We start from the raw sequence: 24,156 nt of genomic DNA on the forward strand, positions 1-24,156 counted from the left end.
TTCTTCAAGTTTTTCCACGTAAAAAAAATCCATAATTGGCAAACAAGACAAACATTTTAAAGCCATATATTTTCCAATTACTTTTTTCGTATATACTAACAAAATCTTGTGTAATTCAAAATAATCTTTTTCCTAATGGAGGAAATGTGCATTCTAATTCATATTGCTCTCATTTAGTGAACAGTATAAATATGAATTTAAAACTATGTGATATTTACATTACAAACAATACAAAATATAACAGAGTAGTTTACTTAAATTAATTAGCATGTTTCAAATTATCCAAATAAATTAACTCAATAAAAACATAAAGACCTTTTGTACCTAATAAAATTCCAACAATGGAGTTGTCCGGGTATGCTATCGCAGTAGAATATTATATTTAAAGCAATAGAGAAATCAACCAACATGTTGACTCTTTAAATCACGCGGAGAAATTTAATTTATGTTAAAGAAAATGTTTATAAGACCAGAGATACTTAATCTGAATGCTCTTAGCTTTAAATGAAAAGCCCCCAAACTGCTTTTTCTCATTAAAAGTTGACCCTAAATTCCAATTTCAGAAACAAATGTAGCAGTCAGTCAGATATTCTGTGAACTTTTTAAAACCCTTTTTAAATTAAATGTGAGAGACACCAGAATTAACTTTAAAAAGTACCAAGAAGTTGATTTTAGCAACTCGGGTCTATTGGGGGTAATGAATGCTACTTTGGAAAGTAATAATAGTTTTAATTTAAATGAACTTCATTATTTTCCTTTATTGAACCAACAGATAATTAGAAAAATGCATTTAATGGCTTTTATGAATTCCATGTTAGATTCTAAGTGCAATTAAATTTTAGATAGTATTTCTTTTCTACTAATTGTATCAAAGATGTGCTTGGAGTTGTCTGGAACCTTGGTCCCATAGCTGGGTCTTAGCAGAGATATCACTGTATGCTTTATCGCTGACCTAAGTTTCTTCAATTGAAAAGCTAAACAAGTGCTCATAGATAACTTTGTCACAAATGTACATAGACTATGCACTGATGTTGAATCTAAAGTTGGTCTTGGTCCAGGATTAAGTTTTCCTCTCATCATCGTGATGTGAAAAACCCCTTCCTCTAATTGAAATCTTGAATCTTTCCACAGCCGGTCTCGTCCAAAATGATTGCACCGACATCCATCTTGGCACTTCTCTTATCCAGTTAACGCAATAGTAACTTTCCCATCTCAAGGACTTTTCAATCCTCAACTCCCGTTCCTCTCCATTTCTCCGCCGCTCACTGCAACCCTCTGGTGTCTTTCTCGCACTTACTTTCAAAGCTGACAAATGAAGAGGATAAAGAGCCGGGATGAGGCGGGGGGGTGCAGGATGGAGGGGGATAGAGAGCTGATTAGATTAGAGAAACACGCTGGACTTACCACTCTCCTAATGAGCACTACAAAGGATTCAAGTGATGTCTCTTGGGGTTCTACCAGGGATGCTATGTGTGATACGGTTGGGAGTGCACAAGCATGTGCACACGTGTGTCTTACGTTCTCAAAAGTGAACTTGAGGTTTCTCTGGGACGAGCATGCTCTCTCACTCGCTTATGATATTGTGTCAGCGCACGTCTCTGTGCACGGGTATAATAAGATGCTCGGAAACGTATTTATCTTGAAAGTGTTTTGGATGCCGTCTGGGAAGGTGCTTTTTGAAGTGTTATTTAACAGGATCGTCCAGTGGCCTATGTGCACTAATAGGTTTCCAAGGGGGTTGGGAATGTCGGTATGTAGATTTTGAGCCTCTGTAAGTACTTTTGTGGATACCCTGGAGTTTAGCAGATCAAATGTAACTTTAAAACAGAATATCTTCTCGGATGCCTGAAAGAAAAAAAACCTTGAAATGTGAGGACAAGCATCAGTCTGACCGTTCAGTCGTCTTCTTGGGTTGAGGTCACGCGGCAGCAGGCCTTAGAATAGCCAGACTACTTTGTTTCACAAACCCTTTTCCATGGGGAATGTTGCTACTGTATATGATTCAATCGTTGCTCATTTTAAATGGTGTAATTTCTTTCTGCAGTCCAATCATTATTGAATAGATAAAAGTTTTTAAATCCTTCATGTTTTAAACATTATTTAGAACCTCAAAGGAATGGGGAAAAATAATTTTCTCCTGCTGAATAACAAACATTGCATCTACTGTCACTGTTTTTTGGGCTACTTTGCCAAGTTTCAACCACATATTTAAGAACAGTTCTTGTCAAGTTCTCTTTCATTTTTAACTCAAAAGTATGCGATTAATGCATTAAACTAAATGTCATTTTGTATTAAAATATAAAATATATGTTTTGCAATCTGTTTTACACTTAATATACAGTATTTATTATTTTCTTAATTCAAGATCTGTAAAGCTTATTTTATTTCCCTAAAACCAGTGTAAAACAGAAGGTCCTGCTCATTAAAAGTTGGTTCAAGTGTAGAGCATATATGTGTCAGCCACCCCACACAGAGCTTTTTTTTTTCCTCATCTTTCAAACTGGAGAGAAAAGTGCTAACGCAGCTGTAAATGATATACAGGAACCTGCCAAAGTCTCCTGTCAAGCTTTTGGAATCAAAGTGTTCATTAACTAAAATGTTTGTCAGGCTTTCATCCTGTGAGACCAGAGAAATGGTTCTATTAGTTTTATAGAATGTTTTATTTTTTTTAATTTTCAACAGTATCTGAATGTACATTTACTCACAATATGCATTTTCAGCTTCAATTAAATCTTCACACATCTCCCTATTTTCTCTTGTCTTTTAAATCCACAATAAGATTGTATCTTGAACGGATACGATTCCTCCTTACCCGAGAAGAAAAAAGGTGTATCAGGAGTAGACTAATGGCGTTCTGAATACTGCAGGATGATTTATGAAACTGACATGTTAGTAGATAGTGAGAACCAGAGCAGACAGCAGGAGGTGTGAGGAAGCAGAAGGCTGCACAGTTTCCGTGCCACCATGTGGCTTGTGTGTCTTTTTATCCTGTACATGTAATGAATTCAGTCCTCTGGAGAAAGTTGAAAATGGTTCTGTTGAGAGTCAACATTTTAAGTAACAAAACCTGCGTAACGCTTGTCAATTTGTTGTTCCCGTCTGTCATTATATGAATATTTGCTGTTTGGATCCAATTAGGCTGCCCTGATGTTTGAGTGCAGATGTCAAGTTGACTCCCGGCGTGACTAATTCAAAGGTTTTTTTTCCGACTGTTACCTGACTTTGAAACTAAATTTGGACTGCTTTTGTCCTTCAGAAACTCTGATATTTGATTTGGGATGCATTAAAGTACAATGTCAAATCACAAACTTCAGTCTCATCAGTCCATCATTTATATTCATTACAGTTATTTAAAAAGGATTGAGCAAAGAAGAAAAGAACCTCTGTACTTTGTACTTGCAGTCGGACTTACAAACATGAGGATGAATTAAGTGGCCCGGTCTTGAGTTTGACAAATGTTCCCCTGACAGACAAGCTGTTGATTATTGGCCTCACACAATTAACACGATAAGTTGAGTAATAATTTAATACAATTATTTTCCTCTCAAAGATCGGTAAGTCCCTCATCACGATGTTTTGAGTATTTTATAAAGTTATCCCCCTTCCAAAATCTTGGCGAACGAGAGGTTACGACAGCAGAGTCCATTATGACATAATCATAGCTTCACTCATCCTCCGGCCAACTGTGATCACACCCTGCTTTTTTTATACAACGAGTGCCTTGGAGGTGAATAATTCAGCAATTGATGGCACGCAGTGAAAAAGATTTTATTTAAAGAAAAAACAAAAGGTTTTTATCTAATGTAAATATTTAAATGAAGAGAGTTTTGTTTAAACATACAGATACTGATGATACAATAGAGTCCAACATCTATTTAATACACGCTTAAATCAACACATTAGTTTTCATGCAAGGTATAGAACAATACGTCATCAATCGGAATCAGGCTCCAATACCGAGTTAATTTAAAAATAACACAGACCACACATCTTTTGGGGGGGAAGGTTTGAAAACTAGATGGAAATGATTAAGGACAATGTCTAATTGTCGAGATGAGCGCTTAAACACAAGTGTGTTCTCGCTCCATCTTGCACAAGGCGCTCTATCAGTACAGAAGCTTACGTAAGGAGTCCTATCCAAATATCCAAGGAAGAGCTCGCTCCAGAACTAGGTCAGCAAAATAATTACTTAGATGAATAAAAGCTAAAGAAATGAGAGAACAGGGAGGGGTGGGAATAATTTATGTGCAGAGATGATGGGTTTGTTTGATAAACATTTTAAATTATAAATAGATTTGAGTCCAACCCTTCCAATGCCGTTAACCACACTGGGACCAAATTAATTTAGCTTAAATCTTTTCCCTGGATTTCCAGCTCTCATTCAGCGTGAAGGCATTATGAATAAATTAGTAGGACAATTTCAGCACAACAAACATGCTGTTCGTACAATGGAGAACATTGCGTATACCTTGTAAAACAAATGTGTCTTAAAGTGGCGGCTCAGACGAGGGGTTGGTTCGCGCGGCTCAGCAGAATTGTTGGGTAGCACCATAGAATCTTTCTCGTCATGCATGTAACCATGGTGATATACAGTCGGGCGGTACAGTGCATTGAACATTCCCCGAGCTGTCATCATTATCCCCCTAATATTCCCTCCATCCCTCAGGCCAGTCTTGATTTTGCCCTTCACTTTCTCAACCGGACAGTTTTCATCAATATTCATACCTATTTTCTCCATGTCTGTCTGATTTTCACCAACCCTGCACAGACATATCTCCCCCTGTACTCTATGGATATCCGTCCATCTCTTCAGAGATCTGTAACCGCCATTTCACCGCAGCAAGGACACCATTTCTGTCCTTCACTCTTGTCACAAGCATCTTTCTGTTTCCTTCTTCAGACACCCCATTCAGAGAGGGTCAAGAGCAAGACCTGAAGATGGCGCTGAAGGACACGGACCCCTCAATTCCTCTGGTGTTTGTGAGTGGCAACCATGACCTTGGGAACACGCCAACTCCCAGGTCGCTGCAGCAGTTTTGCAGTTCGTGGGGAGACGACTATTTTAGCTTCTGGGTAAGTCTATCGCTCACATGAAGTGGAATCATTGGACGTCGACATTTGCATGCCTTACATTTGCATGCATCCTTGATTCCAACTCCCTCGCGACTTCGAGATGTATGCCTTGTCCATATCGCACTGGTACCTTGAGTCCAAATATGTTTACTAAATGCTAAACAAGAGAGACCTGCTTGACATGTATGATTGGACGTGACATGATCGACAACTCAATCAGGCGATCGATCATCTTGCTGAAAATGGCAGGAAACGGTAACGGATCACATCGGTTGTTTTATCGTCCTCTGAGGAGAAGTTTTTGAGATATACACTTTATAAAGGAACTGGATGACAAAGATGGATGCGGCTGCTGAGATATGACTTCTAGGAGAGAAATGATCTCAGAACGTTTTGTCATGTGCTAAAGAACTGATTGTGGCTGTGGAAGTGAATTAAAGTGGTGGTTCCGGTCGTGTACAAGGCTCTCAATACATCGTGTAGACTTGGAACGTCAGGTTATCATTTAATACTTTGTCATTCAGCAGCAAGAAAAAAGTAAAGTTGCCAAAATGCAGTTATTAAGGAGTCATTATGATGTTTAATATTAATTAAAGTTTACTATAAAGACCCCTTTTCAGCTTTCAACTTCTTTTTTGCAGTTTTTTACTTGAGCGTGGACAACATGGTAGCTGTAACCAGGTTTTTTTTTTTTTTTAGATGGTATTAAATTCATATCATAATTTATTAATCTCTGTTCCTTTTTTCCCTTGACAGGACTATAAATTATAACTATTATAACTACCATATGGTATGTTTTAGTTCATATGCAGCTTTTATTTTACATTACATTACAGATTTTCTGTAATTTAGTTAGAGGACATCATTAACCAAGTATATAACAGTGGGGTTAAAACATTAAACCAGACAAATGAATTGTATTAATTAGATATTGATTTATTATTTACAAGTATATTTTACAACAAAAGTCAAATATACGGAGAAGCCAGGACTATGGCAAGTTTAAGTTTAAAGTTTTTAATTTTTAAAAAGGAATAATGAAAAATTGCATGTCTTACATATTTAGATTCTAATTATTTTCATTTTTTATTTTTCTTATAGTATATTTGATAATTTAAATAAAAGCATTGTTACTTTGTGCTGTTTTAAGAACAAAAAACTATTATTAACATTAAGGTTGTATCTCAGGTAGAATAAGATAAAAAAACAGTATTTTTCATTACTGTCATTTTAATTGATTACTTAAATGATAATCATTTTTGACACACTAAAGTCTGCATGTAAATGTAAATATAAATGTATAAAAATCAAGTTTTATTGTCATTAAGATTTGATTGTAATCCTAATGAATATATTTTCTAATTGGAAGACTGTTTGGAGCATATTTTAAGTCATGTTTGTCATTTTCATGAACCTTTTCCCCCCCGTCTCCTAGGTGGGTGGAGTCCTTTGTCTCGTCCTGAACTCTCAGTTGTTCTACGATGCTTCTGCATGTCCTCAGCAGAAGGAGGCCCAGGAGACGTGGTTAGAGGAGCAGCTGAGAAGAGCCTCCTCATCTACAGCAAAAGTATGTTCTCTGCTCAAAAAATTCTCTCCAAAGAGTTTATATTTCCACACGCTTCTTCTCAGGAATCAAAACACAGACATCTCCTGGTGTTTCAGCACATCCCTCTCTATCTAAAGAACCCTGACGAAGATGACGACTACTTTAACCTGCAGAGAGAAGTCAGACAGCAGTTGCTGCAGCGGTTTAAAAGAGCAGGTACAACAATATTATTATTGTATTATAATAATAATTATAATAGTTTGTTTTTTTCTCTTCCATTAGAAAAGGTTTAAAAAATATACAAATGGATAACAAATGAAATATGAACCTTTAGTTAATATTGCTATCATAATCCAGAGTTATTATATAGTAATTTACTTTTATAATTATGTTATTTTTTATGATATCGAGTCATGTTTAACAAAGTCAAACGTTTCGAACGCACTTTAACACATATTGCATGGCATTTTTTTTTATCAGGATACTCATTAGACATCCTGCTCGTTGAATTTCATTAAATCTGCTCCTCTCTATCAGCCATCACTGCCTGGAACTCAATGGAGAAGCTCTTTTCATGCACGCGAGAGGCTGATAATTGGATTAATTCATGCAATAGCATCTAATTGTTGAGTACTAGTCCTTTATTAGGGTATAAAGGAGTTTGATAAAGACAAAACTCCCACAAGGACGGCACGTCTTTAGGAGGCTGGAAACTTTTCACCCGAATGATTCTGCACTTCTGATTGACACGCTCTTCTGCCAACATGTGGCAGAATTCTCAATCATTCACCAAGGTGACTGGCGGGAATTTTCTTAATCTCATTAACAAGGCATTATCTCCAGGATGTGTTGGACCGTGTTTTTTTGGTTGGTTGTCACCCTTCTTATTGATTCCACGCATTTAAAGGGCAATCTACTTGATATACAGGCATACTAAGAGTGGAGAACATGTGTCGGTGTCCTTAATTAACTACACATGTCATCCAAGGTATTATGAATTCACACGACTCACGTGTGGCGTGTTCTCTACATCCATACATGACCGTAGTTTTAAATAAATAATGGCTGACAGGCTCTGGCTGGCTTGTGTAGCCCGGTGACCATGACATGATTTTCTCATGTTCAATGTCGCCACTCGTGGGTTCTTGAGTGTAAGTGTCTCAAGTCAACGTTAACCATCAGAGCGAAGAACTGCTGGGATTGAGTCTTATTCTTTGTATGTTTTTAAAACACAGCTAGATCAAACAGGTGTTTGATATGGAGATTTTTAATTTGTTACGAAACTTCAATGCCGTTTAAATGCCTTTTGAAGCCTTTAATGTGTTCTTGTTGAACTGTTTGAAAGAGGAAAATGTGTTGTTGTCTCACACTGGTGTAATTTCATAGTTACAAATTCTAACAGGAAACTGAAATGTTTACAAAAGATATAGGAGTGCTAATACAGTATAATCTAGATTTCAAGAAAAAATTAGGTTTTTTTTTGAAGCCTCAATTTTGACATTGTTTTTTTCTAATTTGGTCTTATAAAGAGTGAACTGCGTTCGTGCTTTACGGTTTGTTGTGTGGTCCTAGTTTCCTGTTAAAATCCACTTTCACACTCACTAAGGCCCGCAGGCAGGAGTTACAGGGAGTCTGATTTTACAACCAGCTACATGGCATGTGTGACATTCATCCGCGGGCTAGTCCACGTATTTAGTTTGAATATTATGTTGGAAAACATGGCTTGTAAGTGTGTATCAGAAATCAATCGTTTTTTTTTCTTCCAATGAGGGTCCATTATGAATCATCTTAAAGGCAAACATATATATTTTTAATACTGTAAAACAGATTTTGTCCAGCAGTGAAGGATCCAAATCAAACCAGCATTTCAGGTCAGCGACTCAAAACTTCTAATAAATCAGATTTCTCATTTCAAGTAAAAGACTAATAAGAGCAATTGAAGCAAATGTTACTTTTACTCATGGTTTTTTGTTAATACCTTTGGTGTCTAAGACTAAGCATAGATCTACATTACTAATGATACATTATAACTTATAACTAGTTAATTTTCATTTAATCATCTATGTAATCACTTTTTCTTTTCTTTTATTTCAGCAATACTGCAATACTTTTTTAAAAGTTTCAGATGAAATATTATAACATGTTATATAGAGTATTATCCGTTACTTTCCATAATAATTATCCTGGAATTTAATTCTATTTCTCCTTGTTGATAATATATTACACATAATTTAATGTGATTTTCTAACCCAATTTTGCGTCTGTGTCTTCTCATTTAGACTATTGCAGCAGTTTATTGTCGTGTCTAAACAAGAAGGATCCGTCTCACCTGCAGTTAATACAAAACTCTACAGCGAGAATTCTGACCCGCTCTAGTAGAAGAACTCACATTTCAACGATCCTTTAAACTCTTCACTGGCTGCCAGTTTCTTTCAGGATCAATTTTAAAATTCTGGTTCTTACTTCCAGATCTATTCATGGTCAGACTCCTCCTTCCATCAGTGATCTGATCCAGCCTTACACCCCAGCTCGGGCTCTGAGGTCTGTGGATCAGAATCTACTGATGGTTCCTGAACACGGTTCAGGACCAGAGGAGAGAAATCCTTCCAGACTGTTGCTCCTAAGCTTTGGTTCGATCTTCCTCTTCCTCTGCGCTTGATGAAGTCTACTGATTCTGCTACCTGGCAACTGTTGCTGTTCTCTACATCCAGTAACTCTCAAAAGCTCGACGAAGAACTGGTCAGAGCGAGAGCAGCTCCAGAATGTGTCGGTGTGGAAATGAAACCGAGAGCTGTTTATGGCTGATACCCAGCGGTTTGCAGGGTCAAATGGAGGGTAGAAGGCGGATGCAGGGATCATCTTCTACACTCATCAATCAGCCTTTATTCATACGAGATGAATGGCTTCATTGGCTTAGAGCACGTCTTTTTTGTGGTACTTTCTTTTAGGAACTGATCAATGTTTGTCTCACAATTGAATATGAAGGCTACCAATTTCCTCTTCAAAGGAACAGATATCAGGGTTTGTTACACCTATGTGTTGTTCTGTTGTTGTTCTACTTTGTATACATTTAAATTAAACAGGCCAAAGATAATAAATATACTATAATTTCCCTAAAATTACATCATAAATATGTTAATAATGGTTATATTTGTTCACTGCATGTTGGACAATACAGAGAGCTCAGGAAGCATCTAGTTTATCACACTTTGTTTTTGTCAAGGCAGAATCCTTTCATCTGCAATAAATCAAGTCTCTTCTTGCATTTGAACAGTACATCGTGGCGCCCTCTCTTCCCGTCTTTACGTCGGTTATTCACGCATCATCACCCTCCTCTTCTGGTCCGTACCCTCTGTGATCTGAAGCCTCCAGATGTGTTCTTGTACTCTGGGGATCGTTACTGTCATTACAGTAAAGGGCACAGCATCATTAACCACACACAAACACACACACACCCCCACACACACACACACACACACACACACACACACACACACACACACACACACACACACACACACACACACACACACACACACATGCACACACGCACTCAGACTTCACTGAACATTGGTTATAAAGTAATAACGGAACCGATTTCACATCGTAATACTCACATTTACTGTAAATCCTGACTGTCAGAGACGGAGTACATCATCATTATAAGTAGGCTTTATTTTTTTCCCCACAATAACTTGTTAGGTTGTCTCTCTACTTTTCTTTTTAGTCTGTATTGTTTACCTGTCATTCACAAACGAAGATATAAAGATACTTACGTATACACAATCTTGTTTTCAAGATGTGCCAATAAGGGATTGTTACAGATGTGTAGATTGTGGATGAAAAGGATTGATCAGAGACTTATTCTATATCATATTTTGAAGGAAATTGTAGTTTTGTAGTCTGTAAAGAAACATGCTGATGTGCTTTGTTGTATATGTACGTTCATAGATTGTGCGTGTCTTTGTCTGATCATTCAGCCAATCCAGTTCATTGTTTTTGCTTTAAAAATACCAACCCTACCCATTTAGCTCAAAGAACACATTCAAATATTCATAAAAAATGTAAATTCTTAAATGAATTAAACTAATTAAAGAAGTCGTTTTGGAATGAAATTAAGCCTTTTTAATATATGATCAAAGATGGGACGTATGGCAGATTTTATTTGCTCCATTTTGGTCAAATTTTCATCGTTTAACACCACAATTTCACTTTCATTACTCACCTTAACTCATTCAAGTCACTAGCATTGCTAGTATAGCAAGTGTTTAGAGTCGTCTTTGTTGGCCTACGAGACAGAGTTAGCGCACAGAACACTTTTGGAAAGTTGCCACAAATACTACATGTTCTTTGATAATTGATAATAGAAGCTGGGTCTTCCCTGGTTTATCCTTCAATTGTATTCACCAAGGAGTTGTCACTGGTCTTCCCTCAAAGGAGGAGCATTGATTCTACTCTACCAAGAATTCTGAGCTTCTTTCCCTTTGTGCAAGGAAGACTCCAGGAACGCTTTGGAAAGAAAAGTTTGTTGTTTCAGTTGCTTCTAAGAGTGTCCATTGATTAAGGTTTTAACTTCAACATTCATTTTGAGAGTTTCACCGTCGGGCTGAGCTCCTCGTCACTGAAGACTGGGAAGAACGTGTTTAAAAAAAAAACCTTTATGACGACCTGTATATGGCCGATCATTCACACATAAACGACTTGAACTTTTATTTCCCTCCGCGTGATGGATTCTCCCGCACATAATCTATACGTTATCTCAGTAATGCAGCCACGGCGGAACAAGGTGAAACACCAATTAGTCTTCCTCAGGCGCATCAGAGCGAGCGCTTCCACGCTGGGAGCCGTTGACAGCGTTCTGCTCCATATTAATGATGCGCAGACGTTGAGTGATGACCTCAGGCTCATACTCATGCAGATCCTCCTTTTAATTGCACAAGCGATTACAGTAGTTTGATTGAGATTCACCCTGTATTGCACGTTGTTTTTTAATCAAATGGTTGGGAGATAAAGAGCATGTCAGTCTTAGTCCCAATTGTTATTTAAAGCGGTTATCTCTTTATTCCCTTCTTATAAACTCTGTTTTTGCTTTTATTACACACATCATTTCCAAATGACTTGAATTTTACAAAAAATTCTTGACTTTTATAATGATAAAACTTTAAGATATAGTATACATTAGGTTTGTGTGTTGGCAAGAATCAGGAGCTGCTGTACGTATCACGATACAGCGGCAACGATACGATATAGTGCGATACTGTAGGTACAATAAAATATTTGTGGTACTGTCCCATTGGTCGCCTTTGGTGAAATTTATAGACCACATGACTCTTGACAAATTTGTAACTGCTTCCCTTTGTTTTGAAACCAACCAGCTTTAAAAGCTACTAGTGTCGACTGTATCCTCTCATTCTCAGTCATGGACAGTATCTTGCTGCTATATTTGGCTGCAGAGAACAGAATATATGCTGTCATCTTGCTGCTGGAAGTTTATTTCCAACCGAGAAAATATTTACAGTTTAATTGTAGAAAATAGAGTTATTTTATTTTGAACTATAAACCATATGATAACGCATAAAGTATGAATTGTAAGCCAAATATAAAAATATATATTTAAGTAAAATATAAATCTATATATTCAGAACAAACTGACAAACATATTCACACAATATAAACGAGTGTATATGTTTAAGCAAAGGAAGGGAGGTGAGAAGAACTCAAAGGACTTAATAATGTCTTTAATACAGGTTATTATTATTTTTGTTACATACATAAAGCTAATAAAGCAAAATAGATGGTGTTTCTCTGCTTTACTAAAATGTTCTAGAATATAGTTCTGGACCAACGACGGATTCTTTCTTGCCCTGAGAGGACGTTTAGTTGCCATTAAATCACACAAAGCCATGAACCCCCCCCTGGAGGCCGAAGTTTCAGCTCCTTCTTTGACGTCTTTTCCCGTTCATTTTGGTAATGAGAGTAAATCATGTTCCTCTGCTTTATTAACAAAATATATGTGCTGGTCCAGCCTAACACCGGTCATCGGTCACCCTCAAATCAATCATTATCATCTCTCTCGCTGAATTTGCAGAGAAATAAAATCTAGCCCATCATAATTCTCACAATCCCAGAGGCAAGCGAAGTAATATTGCAGCACACACACTCGTATAACAAGGATTTATTGGTGGATTCCTTTATACATCACAATATAGTATAAACTAAACAATAAGAGAGGAATTCTCTCCTGGATTGCCTGAAGCTGTAGAACTGTACACACGCTCTAATTAGAGACTGCCTGCTGCCCTGCATACAATCTCTATCCTTCATTCTCTCGACGCTCTTTATCAGCAAGGATCTGACTCCACATGGGATTCACAGTGGGGAGACATGTATCACCCACTGGCGTTTGATAGGAGACTTTAACCCTTATGTTTCAATAATGAGCTTTATTATCTTCTCATTTTAATTGTCTCTTCCTTTTTGTCCCTCATTCTTGGAATTTGCTGAACCCGGCTTTCAGAGTTTCCAAGAGAACCAAGAGAATACCACATTTAAAAAAAGTAATTTGTAGTGATAGTTTACCCAAAATCTATAATGACAAATTTTCTACTCACCCTCATGTTGACTAAGATTATTTTCAAAGTAATCTGTTCCTTTTAGAGTTATTGGCAAAAATGTAAATCCATTTTAATGTAGCGACTGGAGCTCAGTTGTCTTCGTCTTCGTCCAAAAAGACTCCAAAACAGACTTTCTTACTTGCGGATTACTCTAAAATAATCCCAACCCTTTTGAGGGCGAGTAGAATATAACTGTATTTTGGGTGCACTAAAACTTTAATACGACGGATTGTTCAAACTTTACATACAAGTCACAGTCAGTGAATATGTGACCTACACATCATCATTTTAAAAATGTTTAAGTCATTGAATGATTTTGAAAAGTGGAATCAGGGCATTGACCTTGGAAATGTGACAAATATTACATTGTACTTTTTTCTTCTTGGTCTTCTGAAACGAGCCTGAACAATGAGCCAGCCCTTTGAATTCTGCCTTTGCTTCGCTCCTCCAGATCCAGAGGTGTTAATGAAATCCTGTCTCTGCAAAAATTATCTGCATCCAGAAGTTCAGATTGAAATATATAGTGCTGCTAGAGCTGTTGCTTACAATGTCATGATTATTTTTTCTGTATGTATTGATATGTCTTTTTTTTATGTTATCACTGTGTTCATTTATAATTTTTTGAAACTAAAGAATGTCACTTTTTGCACTTTAGCAACAAACTCCTTAACACAGGTGTTGAAGCCAAAAGATTGTCTTATCTTACAAATAATATTAATCTGTCTTGACAGGCACATTTCCTAAGTACTTTTGGTTTGTATTTTAAACAAATCCCAACACCCTATAGCTATGGTAACTTATTGTATTGTATTTAAAGGCAATCAGTATGAATAAAAGGAAATGTGTTTCTGAGGCATTGGAATAAGAGAAGTACAACGGCAACTCAAACAACATAAAGTTAAACAAACTTCTAGCGTGGACCATTTATCCTTTTCTGTAATTTACAAAATGTATTAAGCCTAGAGAAACCGCGGCCCTTTCTCAGAATTTGTGAGTGTAATGGAGTCATTGGTTTTCTGCCAATGTCAATGAGATGTCGCACTCATATTTTATAAGGAGTCATTTTGCACCTTCCGTTTTCCATTCGTTTGTTTTTCCAAAGCCTCCAGACATAGTCATCTTCTTTTCTACGTTGCTATTCAGACCTTGGGCGATGTTAACTACTACTGTGTGAATCTGAGATAATCCCCAAAATTTAGAATTACATATAACTTGCTCAGATTTCACACACAGTCTGTGAATACATTAGAATTAATAAAGTGAGGCATAATATGGAAAAGAAATGTAACCTCATCGGCACGTATCAATATGTCTAATCTTGGTTTCAGAATCATCTCCAGATGTTTAGCCATGAGAATTAAGCCCACAGCGTCTCAGGGGCATCTGTAGCCAGTTAATTTCACAGCATAAATGTTGCATATGAAATTGGAGGGATACCCTTCTTCATTCTGTGCCAACATCTGGTGGAGCATCAGTTAATCCATACACATGTGATCAAGATTTTTCTTCAATTCTGAAAGGAACCCAGCTCTTTACAATGACCAACTAATCCATGTTGATTTAGACGGCTTGAAGAGATGGAATTGCTGTTATCTGCATCCATGTTAATTAGATATAATTCTAATTTGATTTAATGGTGTTGGCAAAGTGGTTGGCATTATGGCGGGCTCGACTTCTGACAATTGAGATCCGGATGAGTACCAATAACAAATAGATCATCCTGAAAGATGCTGCATAGACAGACCCGAGCCTGACATTGACCTGCATCTTGGACTTGTTTGGGGGTTTGGACTTGGAAGAGAAGTTGGTGGGACAGATGCATGAAAGTACTTCTAATGTCTTATCTCCTTAACAATCCTCACTACCACCGGAATCAGTCTATCGTGATTCAACAGCACCTACTGTATCACCGGCTTAGTGGGACAGTGTTTAGATCTGTAGTTTTCATCTTGGAGAGGGTATTTTAAAGAAACCTTTCGGTCCTGTCTTTTTTTTAATGCTGCATGGACAACAACCCAACTAGGTACTGGAGGGAGAGCGTGTGTTTGAACAAGCCATGTGAAGTTGAAGGATAATTGCACGTTGACAAACATTGTGTCCAGGGGACAGCAAAGCCGTCTGGTGTGGTGGGATGTTAATTGAGCAGCAGCTAGATTGTAGATTAGTTCTCTCTCTCTGGACTGATGAGCGAGAAAACGTCTGCACTCTAGTGATAACGAATACTACCAGTAATATTTAAAATAAATACCTTGAATAAATGAATGATTTTTTTCGTCATGAATTCATCATGTAGCTAAAGATTCATTGATCTCCTTATCTTTACTGACTACCTGTTCTTGACTGATGTTCCTTACCAATTAAAAATACTTAATTAGTTAACGTGGATACGATTTATAAAGGTCACGGAGCAGCAGAATATACGATGAATGTAAATGGAGGCCATCAGGATGGAGGATAAAGGGAGCTGGAACAAAGATCAGAATGCACTGTCAACTGCAAGGTTAACAGAGCGCTAGTTACATCACTGCACAACACAGTGAAGGATAATTCAATAAATAAAGTTCTTCTATTGCCTCCTGACATCTTCTTCTCTACTTTATTTTACAGTGCACAGGCGATGTTAACCTACTGTGCGAGTCTGTGAGAAATCCCAAAACTGAGAATTACAACAAAAACAAAACTTGCTCAAATTGCACACACAATCTCTTAATACGTTTAAATAATTTAAGTGTGACAATATTTTTATTAAAGAAATAAGATTAGATATTTTTATTATATATTAATCCCTTGGAAGATTTTCTTAGAGTTAGGGTTCCAGCACAAAGCAGCTGACAGAGGAACAGGTACTAACAAATGCAATAAAACAAGGATAAAAAGCAAAGAACAAGAGCAAAGTGAATGTAACATTTTAAGCAAGTATGAAAGCAATATCTCTAACCCGGGGCTCAGAATCATCTCTAAATAAAACCCATAAGAGAAGCATTCCTGGATAGGATAAGCCAAACCAATAATTATAAAAAATGTGAAATTAATTAATTAAAAGTTTGTGAAACAATAATTTTTTTTATATTTTAAATAACTTGAGTGCTTCCTTGGGTTACAATATAATGGTTAAAGCCAATTGAGCAGGATTGGGTCCCGTTAATTAAAATGATTTTCACTGACATCACTGACTTGCATTCAATTGTTTTCCTTGAAAATGGAATGTCATTATATTGGATTTATTCACCAGACTGACAAATTAATTTGTAAAAAATGGGAGGAGCGGAATTAAAAGACGATAAGGAAATCCCTGTCAGAAAATATCTTCTCCTCCAGGTAATATTTTACCGGAGTTGTTTTGAGCGCGGGGATATTAACTTAGCATGCAATTAGCCAATCCAATCTTGTAGCCTGCAAATCAGTGGCCGAGAGATAAAAGGGAGATGATGGAGAGCCGAGAGGAAAAAGGGAAAGGGCAGATGGAGGGAAGGAGCGCAGGCTTCAAGACTGATTAGATGTGCACCTTACTTTTCACATTCCTTTATGAAGCGGTCTGCGTGCACGTTACCATTAGCATATAAATGGTAAAAGGTGTTTCGGGATGTACAAAGAGATCCAGCAATTAAGCCAAACACGAATCAGATGACTGCTGCGAATAAAATACGCAGTAAACAACAGGCAGAATGAAAGAGACTACACTGTTCATTTTCTGTGCCGAATTCAATTCAAGTCCCGGTAATTTTCTACCATTTGCATTCAATATGTTTTCATTTTTCCGCCTGCCTAGTGAGAGTATTTTCTCTCTGCACCAACACCACCTCTGCCAGACACCCCCACCTCCACCACCCCCACCTCCACCTGCCTGTCAAAGCAAAGAGCAGTCCCCAGGTAGACGTCCTTATCAGAAAGAGAAGCACAAAAGCAGCAGGAAATGTTTAATGGTCGGCAGGCAAATGTGTTTTCTCTAAAGGACCGAGACAAGACGTGGAATTAGTGGCACAGCAAAGGCAAAACTCGGCTCACTGGAAACAAAGTCGGTTAAGCAAGGAACTGCGTGCGAAAAGCGGCGTTTTACGACTCTGGTGATTGACCTAATTTGCATACAGTTCATTTCAATGATGCTCCAAAGATACTATATGTTCCAATCGCTGCACAGTTGAGTGGGTTCGCTATTGTCGGTATAATATTCAATTACCAAAGCGCTGACAGATCCACGTTCTGCCAGCCCGCCCCAAGCCTGCAGGCACTTTGAGTGACGTCCGCAGTGATGGATTTGTTAGAGTGGAATTGTGTGGAAACAAAGAATACGTTTTGGGGAAGTACTGGCTGTGCAGTTGAGTAAAGTTGCAGGATCCAGACGTGCTGGTGGAAACTGGTAGATGGGGATGTGTCCCACGGCCCAAGGCACACGCATGTCAGTTGCAGAAGCTGAGAGACGCCAGCAGAGAGGGTGCCAACGGATCAATCAAAGGAGGCAGATTAATCCTCCTGGAAGGGGCTGGATCAGCCTGAGCCTGGCATTGACCTGCAGCTTAGACGTGTGTGGGGATCTGGCCTCCGAAGGGTAATGGTCCCTTGGATCTTCTGTTCTGGACATACAGGAACATACCTTAACTGTCTGTGTCCATGGAAAAAAAATGAAATTGTGGTTTTGCCACAGTGATAAAGATTTAAGTGAAGATGGAATATTGACAATTTTTTACTTTTTAGTCAATCCGGATTCACGCTACAGCGCCTACTGTACTCCTGGCTTAGTCAGACATTCTTAGATCCCATCCCAGATGATGACATCATAGAGAAGGCCAGTAGAGTAGTGAAACCTTTCAGTCCTGTCTCTCTTGAATTCTGTGTGGACAACTAGTAACATCAGGTGCAGGAAGGAGAGCGTATGTTTGAACCAGCGATGTGAAGTTGAAGGATGATTGCCGGTACAAGCAGTACTGCGCACGTTGACAAATATTGTGGCCAGCAGACAGGAAAGCCGTCTGGTGTGGCGGGATGTTAATTGAGCAGCGGTTAGATCGTAGATTAGTTCTCTCGCTCTCTCTCTCTGGACTGATGAGCAAGAAGGACATGTAATAATCGCAGAACGTCTGCTCTCTAGTGATAATGAATCCTGCGACTAATATTAAAAAATGTACCATACAGAACACATTCTTTGATTTATAGAAGAAAAAAAAGGAATTGGATCATCGACTCCAATAATTGAATTGACTTATTTAATTAATCCTATAGATGTAGTTCAATTAATCTCCCTATCTGTACTGATTTTAAGTTCTTAACCAATCAATGACTCTTAAATAAAAATAAATAAATATATGAATTAATAAAGTTAAGGTGAAGATTGGTCACATAGTACATGAATATATATGATGGGTGTAAATGAACGCTATGAGGACGAGCAGAGCTTGAACAAAATTGTGGATGCACAGGAGACACGTGGTAAAGTCAGATTACACCACGGCTGAAGTGAATGAAAGGCTAGAGCGACGATTCGTGATCTTCCAAGGCGGACGGTGCAATCTCCTTGACTGAGTTAACATGTATTTCCATAGCCTCCAGAAATCTTCATCATCTTTCTACTTCTACTTCAGTTTTCAGATCATCACGTGGAAGAACTTTAGACTCAAGGTTCACTGAGTCAGTTTGTGTGACACAGTTGAAGCTCACTATTGCATTTCTTCTCAAACCCACGAAACTGGAGGTGACGACTAAACAAAGAATGAAGTTTAACAAACCATAACATACCAACCCTGAAACTGCTAATGTCGGTGTTTGCAGAAAGGCAGTTTTTTTTAGAGTCCAAGAGAGTACCAAGTTTCAGTTCCAGTCTCAAGTCAGTTCGGGGTCTTTGAAGAGGTCAGGATGATTCAGATACAATCCCTGTAGCAAGGGAGGTTCCATCTCAATCCTACTCCAAGATTGATCGAAGAAATTTGACAGCTCCTATTGGTTGATGAGGAGCATTTAGATCTTGAATCTTTTGACCGCATGTCTTTGACATTCTTATATGACCCTTTCTTCTCTAGTGTACCTGCAAACACGTGAAGAAATAGAATTTAAATCAAACAAAGAAATGTACTTTTTGGAAATGTCTCTTGTAAACATGTCTTCCTCAATGGCTGCTGACCAACCTCGGAGCCTCAAAGTTGAGGGCAGCTTGAGAGTCATAAAAGGGGTTTAAGGAATCCTTATCTGGTGTATTTGTCCAGGAATTGGGTAATCCAATTGGCAACCTGGGACACACAGTATCTCTTTATCGTGGAAAGAAATGATTATTGTCACAGTTTGTAGAATTATAAGCCACACAGACCATTATTATGTGGGGTTAAAGGTCTTCATGTGCCCCAGTGGCTTCAGTTTATATATAATAGAAAGACGTTTCTTTCACAAAAAGGTTAAATTTATTCTTTCAGATGTTTTGTTTTTTTGTAACGGGCCGTGCTCAGAAAGTCTGACATCTAAAGCCTTTGAAAGGCTGTAAAAATGAATCTGCTGTGATAATTCACGTCGAGCTGTTATGGTTGACCCGCGACTCAATTGTAATTGGTTTTAGTCCATAATTGTGTGCAGACGTCTGGCAGGGCCATTACAACATCCAGTCTCTTTGGATTTGAAGATGTATTTATGACCTTTAGATGAAGTTAAATGTCGACCTGAAGGCAGTTTCCTCCGGTCGACAGACGTTAGTCTCCTTTGATAACGGCACTCCGTGCAGCTTTGCATCTTCTCCACCAGCAGGGGACTCTTTTTAAAAGGCCAATTGATTGAATAATCCTCAGAATGAACTATGATATTATGACCACCTGCTGCCATAGTACATTTTGTAATGTGTTACATCCTGTAGAGGTCAGCTTCTATCAAACATAAAACAGAGTGTATGTTTATGGTGGTCAGCCTGTTATATAATATACTGATAAAGTGATTAATCTGAACTAATGTAGCTTAATTAACCCATTTTTAGTTTATCGTTTTGACTTATTTTAGTAATTTTAGATCATTTTATTAAAATCCCATATGATGCATGATAAAAGCAGAGCAAATGAGAATGTGTGATAGTTATTATTTGAAATTGGTATTTCAAAAAAGTCCATTAATTAACTTAATTATTACATGCAAAACCTGTTTAGGCTTCCATTTATATTTTTTTGAATGGGGCAGATATATTATATAATAATAATATATCATAATATAAGTAAGTAAGTAAGTAAGTAAGTCATTTTTATTTGTATAGCGCTTTTCCAGACCAGGGTCACAAAGCGCTTAAACAATCAAAACAATAATCAATAAAGTATATACTTTAAAGATCAAGATAAAACTGATAACACAACAGGAGTTCCAGAAAATTAAGGAAAAGCCTGAACAAATAAAAACGTCTTAAGATGTTTCTTGAAGGAGTCAGTAGATCCATCAAGCGCAAAGAGAGAAGAAGATCGTTCCAAAGTTTAGGAGCAACAGTCTGAAAGGAATCAAAAATGAAAAATTAGTTTCAATTGTTTAATTTTCTGCAGTTAAAAGAGTGTGAAGAACTGCACTCACACATGGAAGCTATTCATAGAAAGGTACTCATGTTGTTGGCCTTGATAGACGGACACAGTCATCATGTGGAATATCAAAATCACACAGGATTTTGTGACCTGGTTCAATCCGTCCACTTCACTAGTTAAAGACGGTGACAAGGTTAAAAGTAGGAACAACAGTCCAGCTCTGCAAACAAGTCTGTGGTCTGCACGAGCCGCAGGTTGATCATCACAGGCTGGCCTTGTGTCAATATGGCCTCAGGTTGTGTTGTGAATGGATTTAGCACAGAGACACACATGCCGACCCAAATCATCGCTTTGCATTGAAGGCAGATTAATAATTTAATGGTCCAGCGAGTCCAACTGCTTTCCTCATGTGAAGATAAATGTGGGTCATTCTTGTTTTCTGCTTTCATAAGAGCGGAGTGTTTGTGGAAGGCTTGTTCTTGTCTTTGTTCTTCAGACAGACCCATGCTTTGCTCACATACATGCTGAAATTCATCCTCTTGTTGCCAGTTTTAATCGTTTCTGCGGCTGCCTGTTTCTCTGGAGACAAGCAGCAAGACTTGCATTCATGGAAACACTTGCTTTAGAAAAATAGAGCCGCTAATCTCCCTGAAAAAAAAAAAGAGACACAGATTACTTTTTCACATAGGCACTCCTGCTTAGCTCTCTTTTTAAGGCTTTCCAGTTTTGTAACCAGACAGATTTCATGTACATATTTGTGTTATTATTATATTCTGATGGAGTGGACCACTGGTGCAGGATCTTTATATTTTAGAAGAAGCACGGTTTGTTTCCAATTGTAAAATCCATTTAGTGCAGTTTAATGAAAATACATTTTCTTTCAAAAGTTGTCTCATTAAATGGGCCATTATTTTCTCGTTTTGTTGCTTATTTTATAAGAAAACGACAAAAACAGATAAAGAAAACTTTGAGTAGAACCATTTTAAAGCAGCACTTTGCAGATGCCTGTCTGAGTAACAAATCTCAACTTTTGCAGACAAAACTTCTTTCTGGACGTGTAGATTGAATAGTGATGCCCCTTGTTTTAATTATAGTAGAAAAGGTCATCTTGCTAATGTGAACCTACTGTTAAAGTTTGGTGGAAAAAGTAGAACCTGCCGTTTCAATAAAGCAAATATGTAGATCGATTAAATTACTGTTCAATTACTGTCTCAATCAATCCAGTCTAATATGTGATCATTGAATTTGATTTACTTGAGCAAGCAACTTGCAATTACCATAATGTCTTTTTTTCAATAAGAAATAAATATTTTTTGTTGTTTTAAAGAACCTAAAAAACATTAAACGTTTTGTTAAACCTGCTATTTAATCTGATAAATACATCCAGTCATATGATCTTTATTGGTAATATTTAAATCCAACAATGCCAAAGTGTAGCTTTTGGGCCATTTGTGGCTCTTAAGAAGATCCCATATGACCCGCAGTCTCGGTTATAAACCTTGTATTTCAACCGGAGGATTTAAACCACACAGAATTTGAAAAATTGTAAATATAAATTATTTTAAATGTCACACAAAATGTATGATAATTCTTCAATATCAAAAACATATAACAAAATATTTATTTTTGTGTAGAAGTAGATGAAGATGTAGACATTTAATATTTTGATCGTCTAAATTACAAAAGTCTCTGTGTGCTGTTTTCACATCATCAAACGTGCCAATACTCAAATTGGTTTAATCAAAGTTTTGAAATGTACCACTGCCCACTTTGCCTCGCCTTGCAAGGTTTGGTGCATTTCTATTGACCAGTGGTTCTTCCTCTTCTTCTGCCCAGCTGCTCGGCCACACGTCCTCCACGAAGCACCTCTGAGGCAGAAGGCGAAGCAGATTACGTTTAAACACAGCTTCCAGAATGAGAACCGTTTCCTGCCACAGCTATGTTTCTTGTGCTTCAGACAGTCGCAGAGACCGTCTGACATTAATATCTCTTTTTATTCCGGTCATGCAAGGTGACGACGGAAGGTTTCGCTCGTTCCTTCTCTTCGACGTTGTGACGCAGCATCGGGGCCCGCGGGCGTCGACCAGCTCAGCACTGATGGTGTTTTAATTGAAAATAAATTGAAAATCTCGGCTCACTAATGAAAAACCTTCCCTATCTTCTTGAATATTCTACAAGTTGAAAGCTCAACATTTTGTTCCTTTTTTTTTTTTCATCCTGAACATTTCCACATCTTCTTCTTCTACCCCTTTCTTTCTGCTGTGAATGAATAGAAACATACTTGTAACACTTCAGTTTATGGTCTTCTTCTCACTTAAAACTTTTGTAAGAATCACAGCAGATCTAAGATGGATTTCTTCGGTCAGATAATGGAATGTTTTAGTCCATACGTCTAAGGAAGAGGAGGATAGAGGATGTCAATGGTGTCAAAAGAGCCTGCACTGACCCATGGGTGTTTCCCTGCAGGGGTGAAGGCCGTCTTCTCCGGCCACTATCACAGGAACGCTGGAGGCTGCCACGACGGCCTGGACATGGTGGTGAGCTCGGCTATAGGATGCCAGCTGGGCGAGGACACGCACGGCGTCAGAGTGGTGGTGGTGACGAAGGATGAGGTCATCCACCGGTACCACAGTCTGGAGCAGCTGAGGGACGGAGGCATGGACGAGGAGCTGAAGAAGCTCCTGCAGGCGTGACGCTCTTGAACCAGGACCTTAGGACACATTTCTCGGTGATGGACTCCATTTGTACAAAGACTTGATGACCCTTCCTGGTACATTACAGGCAGAATATACAGGTTATGATCATTCATTAATTGATTATTTACAGCGCAACAACATGCTTTGGATTCATTGGATAACCATGTGATCATGCTACTGATGTAGTAACGTATAAATGGTTATAATTATTGAAATTTAAGTGAAAACTCTGATTTGATTTTACTTATACATTTAAATGAGGAGTCAATTAAGGGGGACCTTACAAATTATAATCAAAAATCGTTTATAAAAAACGATTAAGTTACGTTTTAAATTGTTAAAACTCTCTAAAATTCTTGAGAATAAAAAAAAAAAAAATGACGATTTGAAAAGTTGATCAAATACCTATTAAAAAATACATTTGCCAAAGTTTGTCAATGTCTTTATTAGATCAGTGGATTAACTTTTTTTTAACGATTGTCAAGGCTAGATTTCAATCCTAGAACCTCGATAATGTCACCATCACAAAGTGATCTTCCAGCAACACAACAACAAAAAAACAACACACTCACTTTTCTACTTGGGAAATTAGGCTCAGACTTGGAGGTGCTGATCCCCATCACCCTAAATGAACAATAAGAAGTGGATTTCACAGACGAGAAAAACATTCTTCAGGACAAAAGTTGGCAGGACTGTCTGAGGCAACAGGTTTCAAGGTGAACTATGCAAATCTAGTTCTTCCAAACATTTATGAATCA

The 24,156-nt window shown here is 37.8% G+C and overlaps 1 protein-coding gene across 1 annotated transcript in view; it reads left to right on the plus strand.

Moving 5' to 3' along the window:
• The window catches only part of cpped1 (calcineurin-like phosphoesterase domain containing 1), a 31,577-nt gene extending 7,750 nt beyond the window's left edge, over positions 1-23,827 (plus strand). Inside the window, exons 3-6 of the mRNA XM_087783791.1 lie at positions 4,901-5,073; positions 6,509-6,640; positions 6,703-6,835; positions 23,169-23,827. Of these exons, the coding sequence (XP_087639917.1) occupies positions 4,901-5,073; positions 6,509-6,640; positions 6,703-6,835; positions 23,169-23,395 (665 nt within the window). The 3' untranslated portion in view covers positions 23,396-23,827. The remainder of the gene's footprint in view (positions 1-4,900; positions 5,074-6,508; positions 6,641-6,702; positions 6,836-23,168) is intronic.
• The last annotated feature ends 329 nt before the right edge of the window (positions 23,828-24,156 follow it).

This window comes from Callionymus lyra, chromosome 2 (genome assembly GCF_982586985.1).
Source record: "Callionymus lyra chromosome 2, fCalLyr1.hap1.1, whole genome shotgun sequence".
In the NCBI taxonomy this organism is placed as follows: Eukaryota; Metazoa; Chordata; class Actinopteri; order Syngnathiformes; family Callionymidae; genus Callionymus; species Callionymus lyra.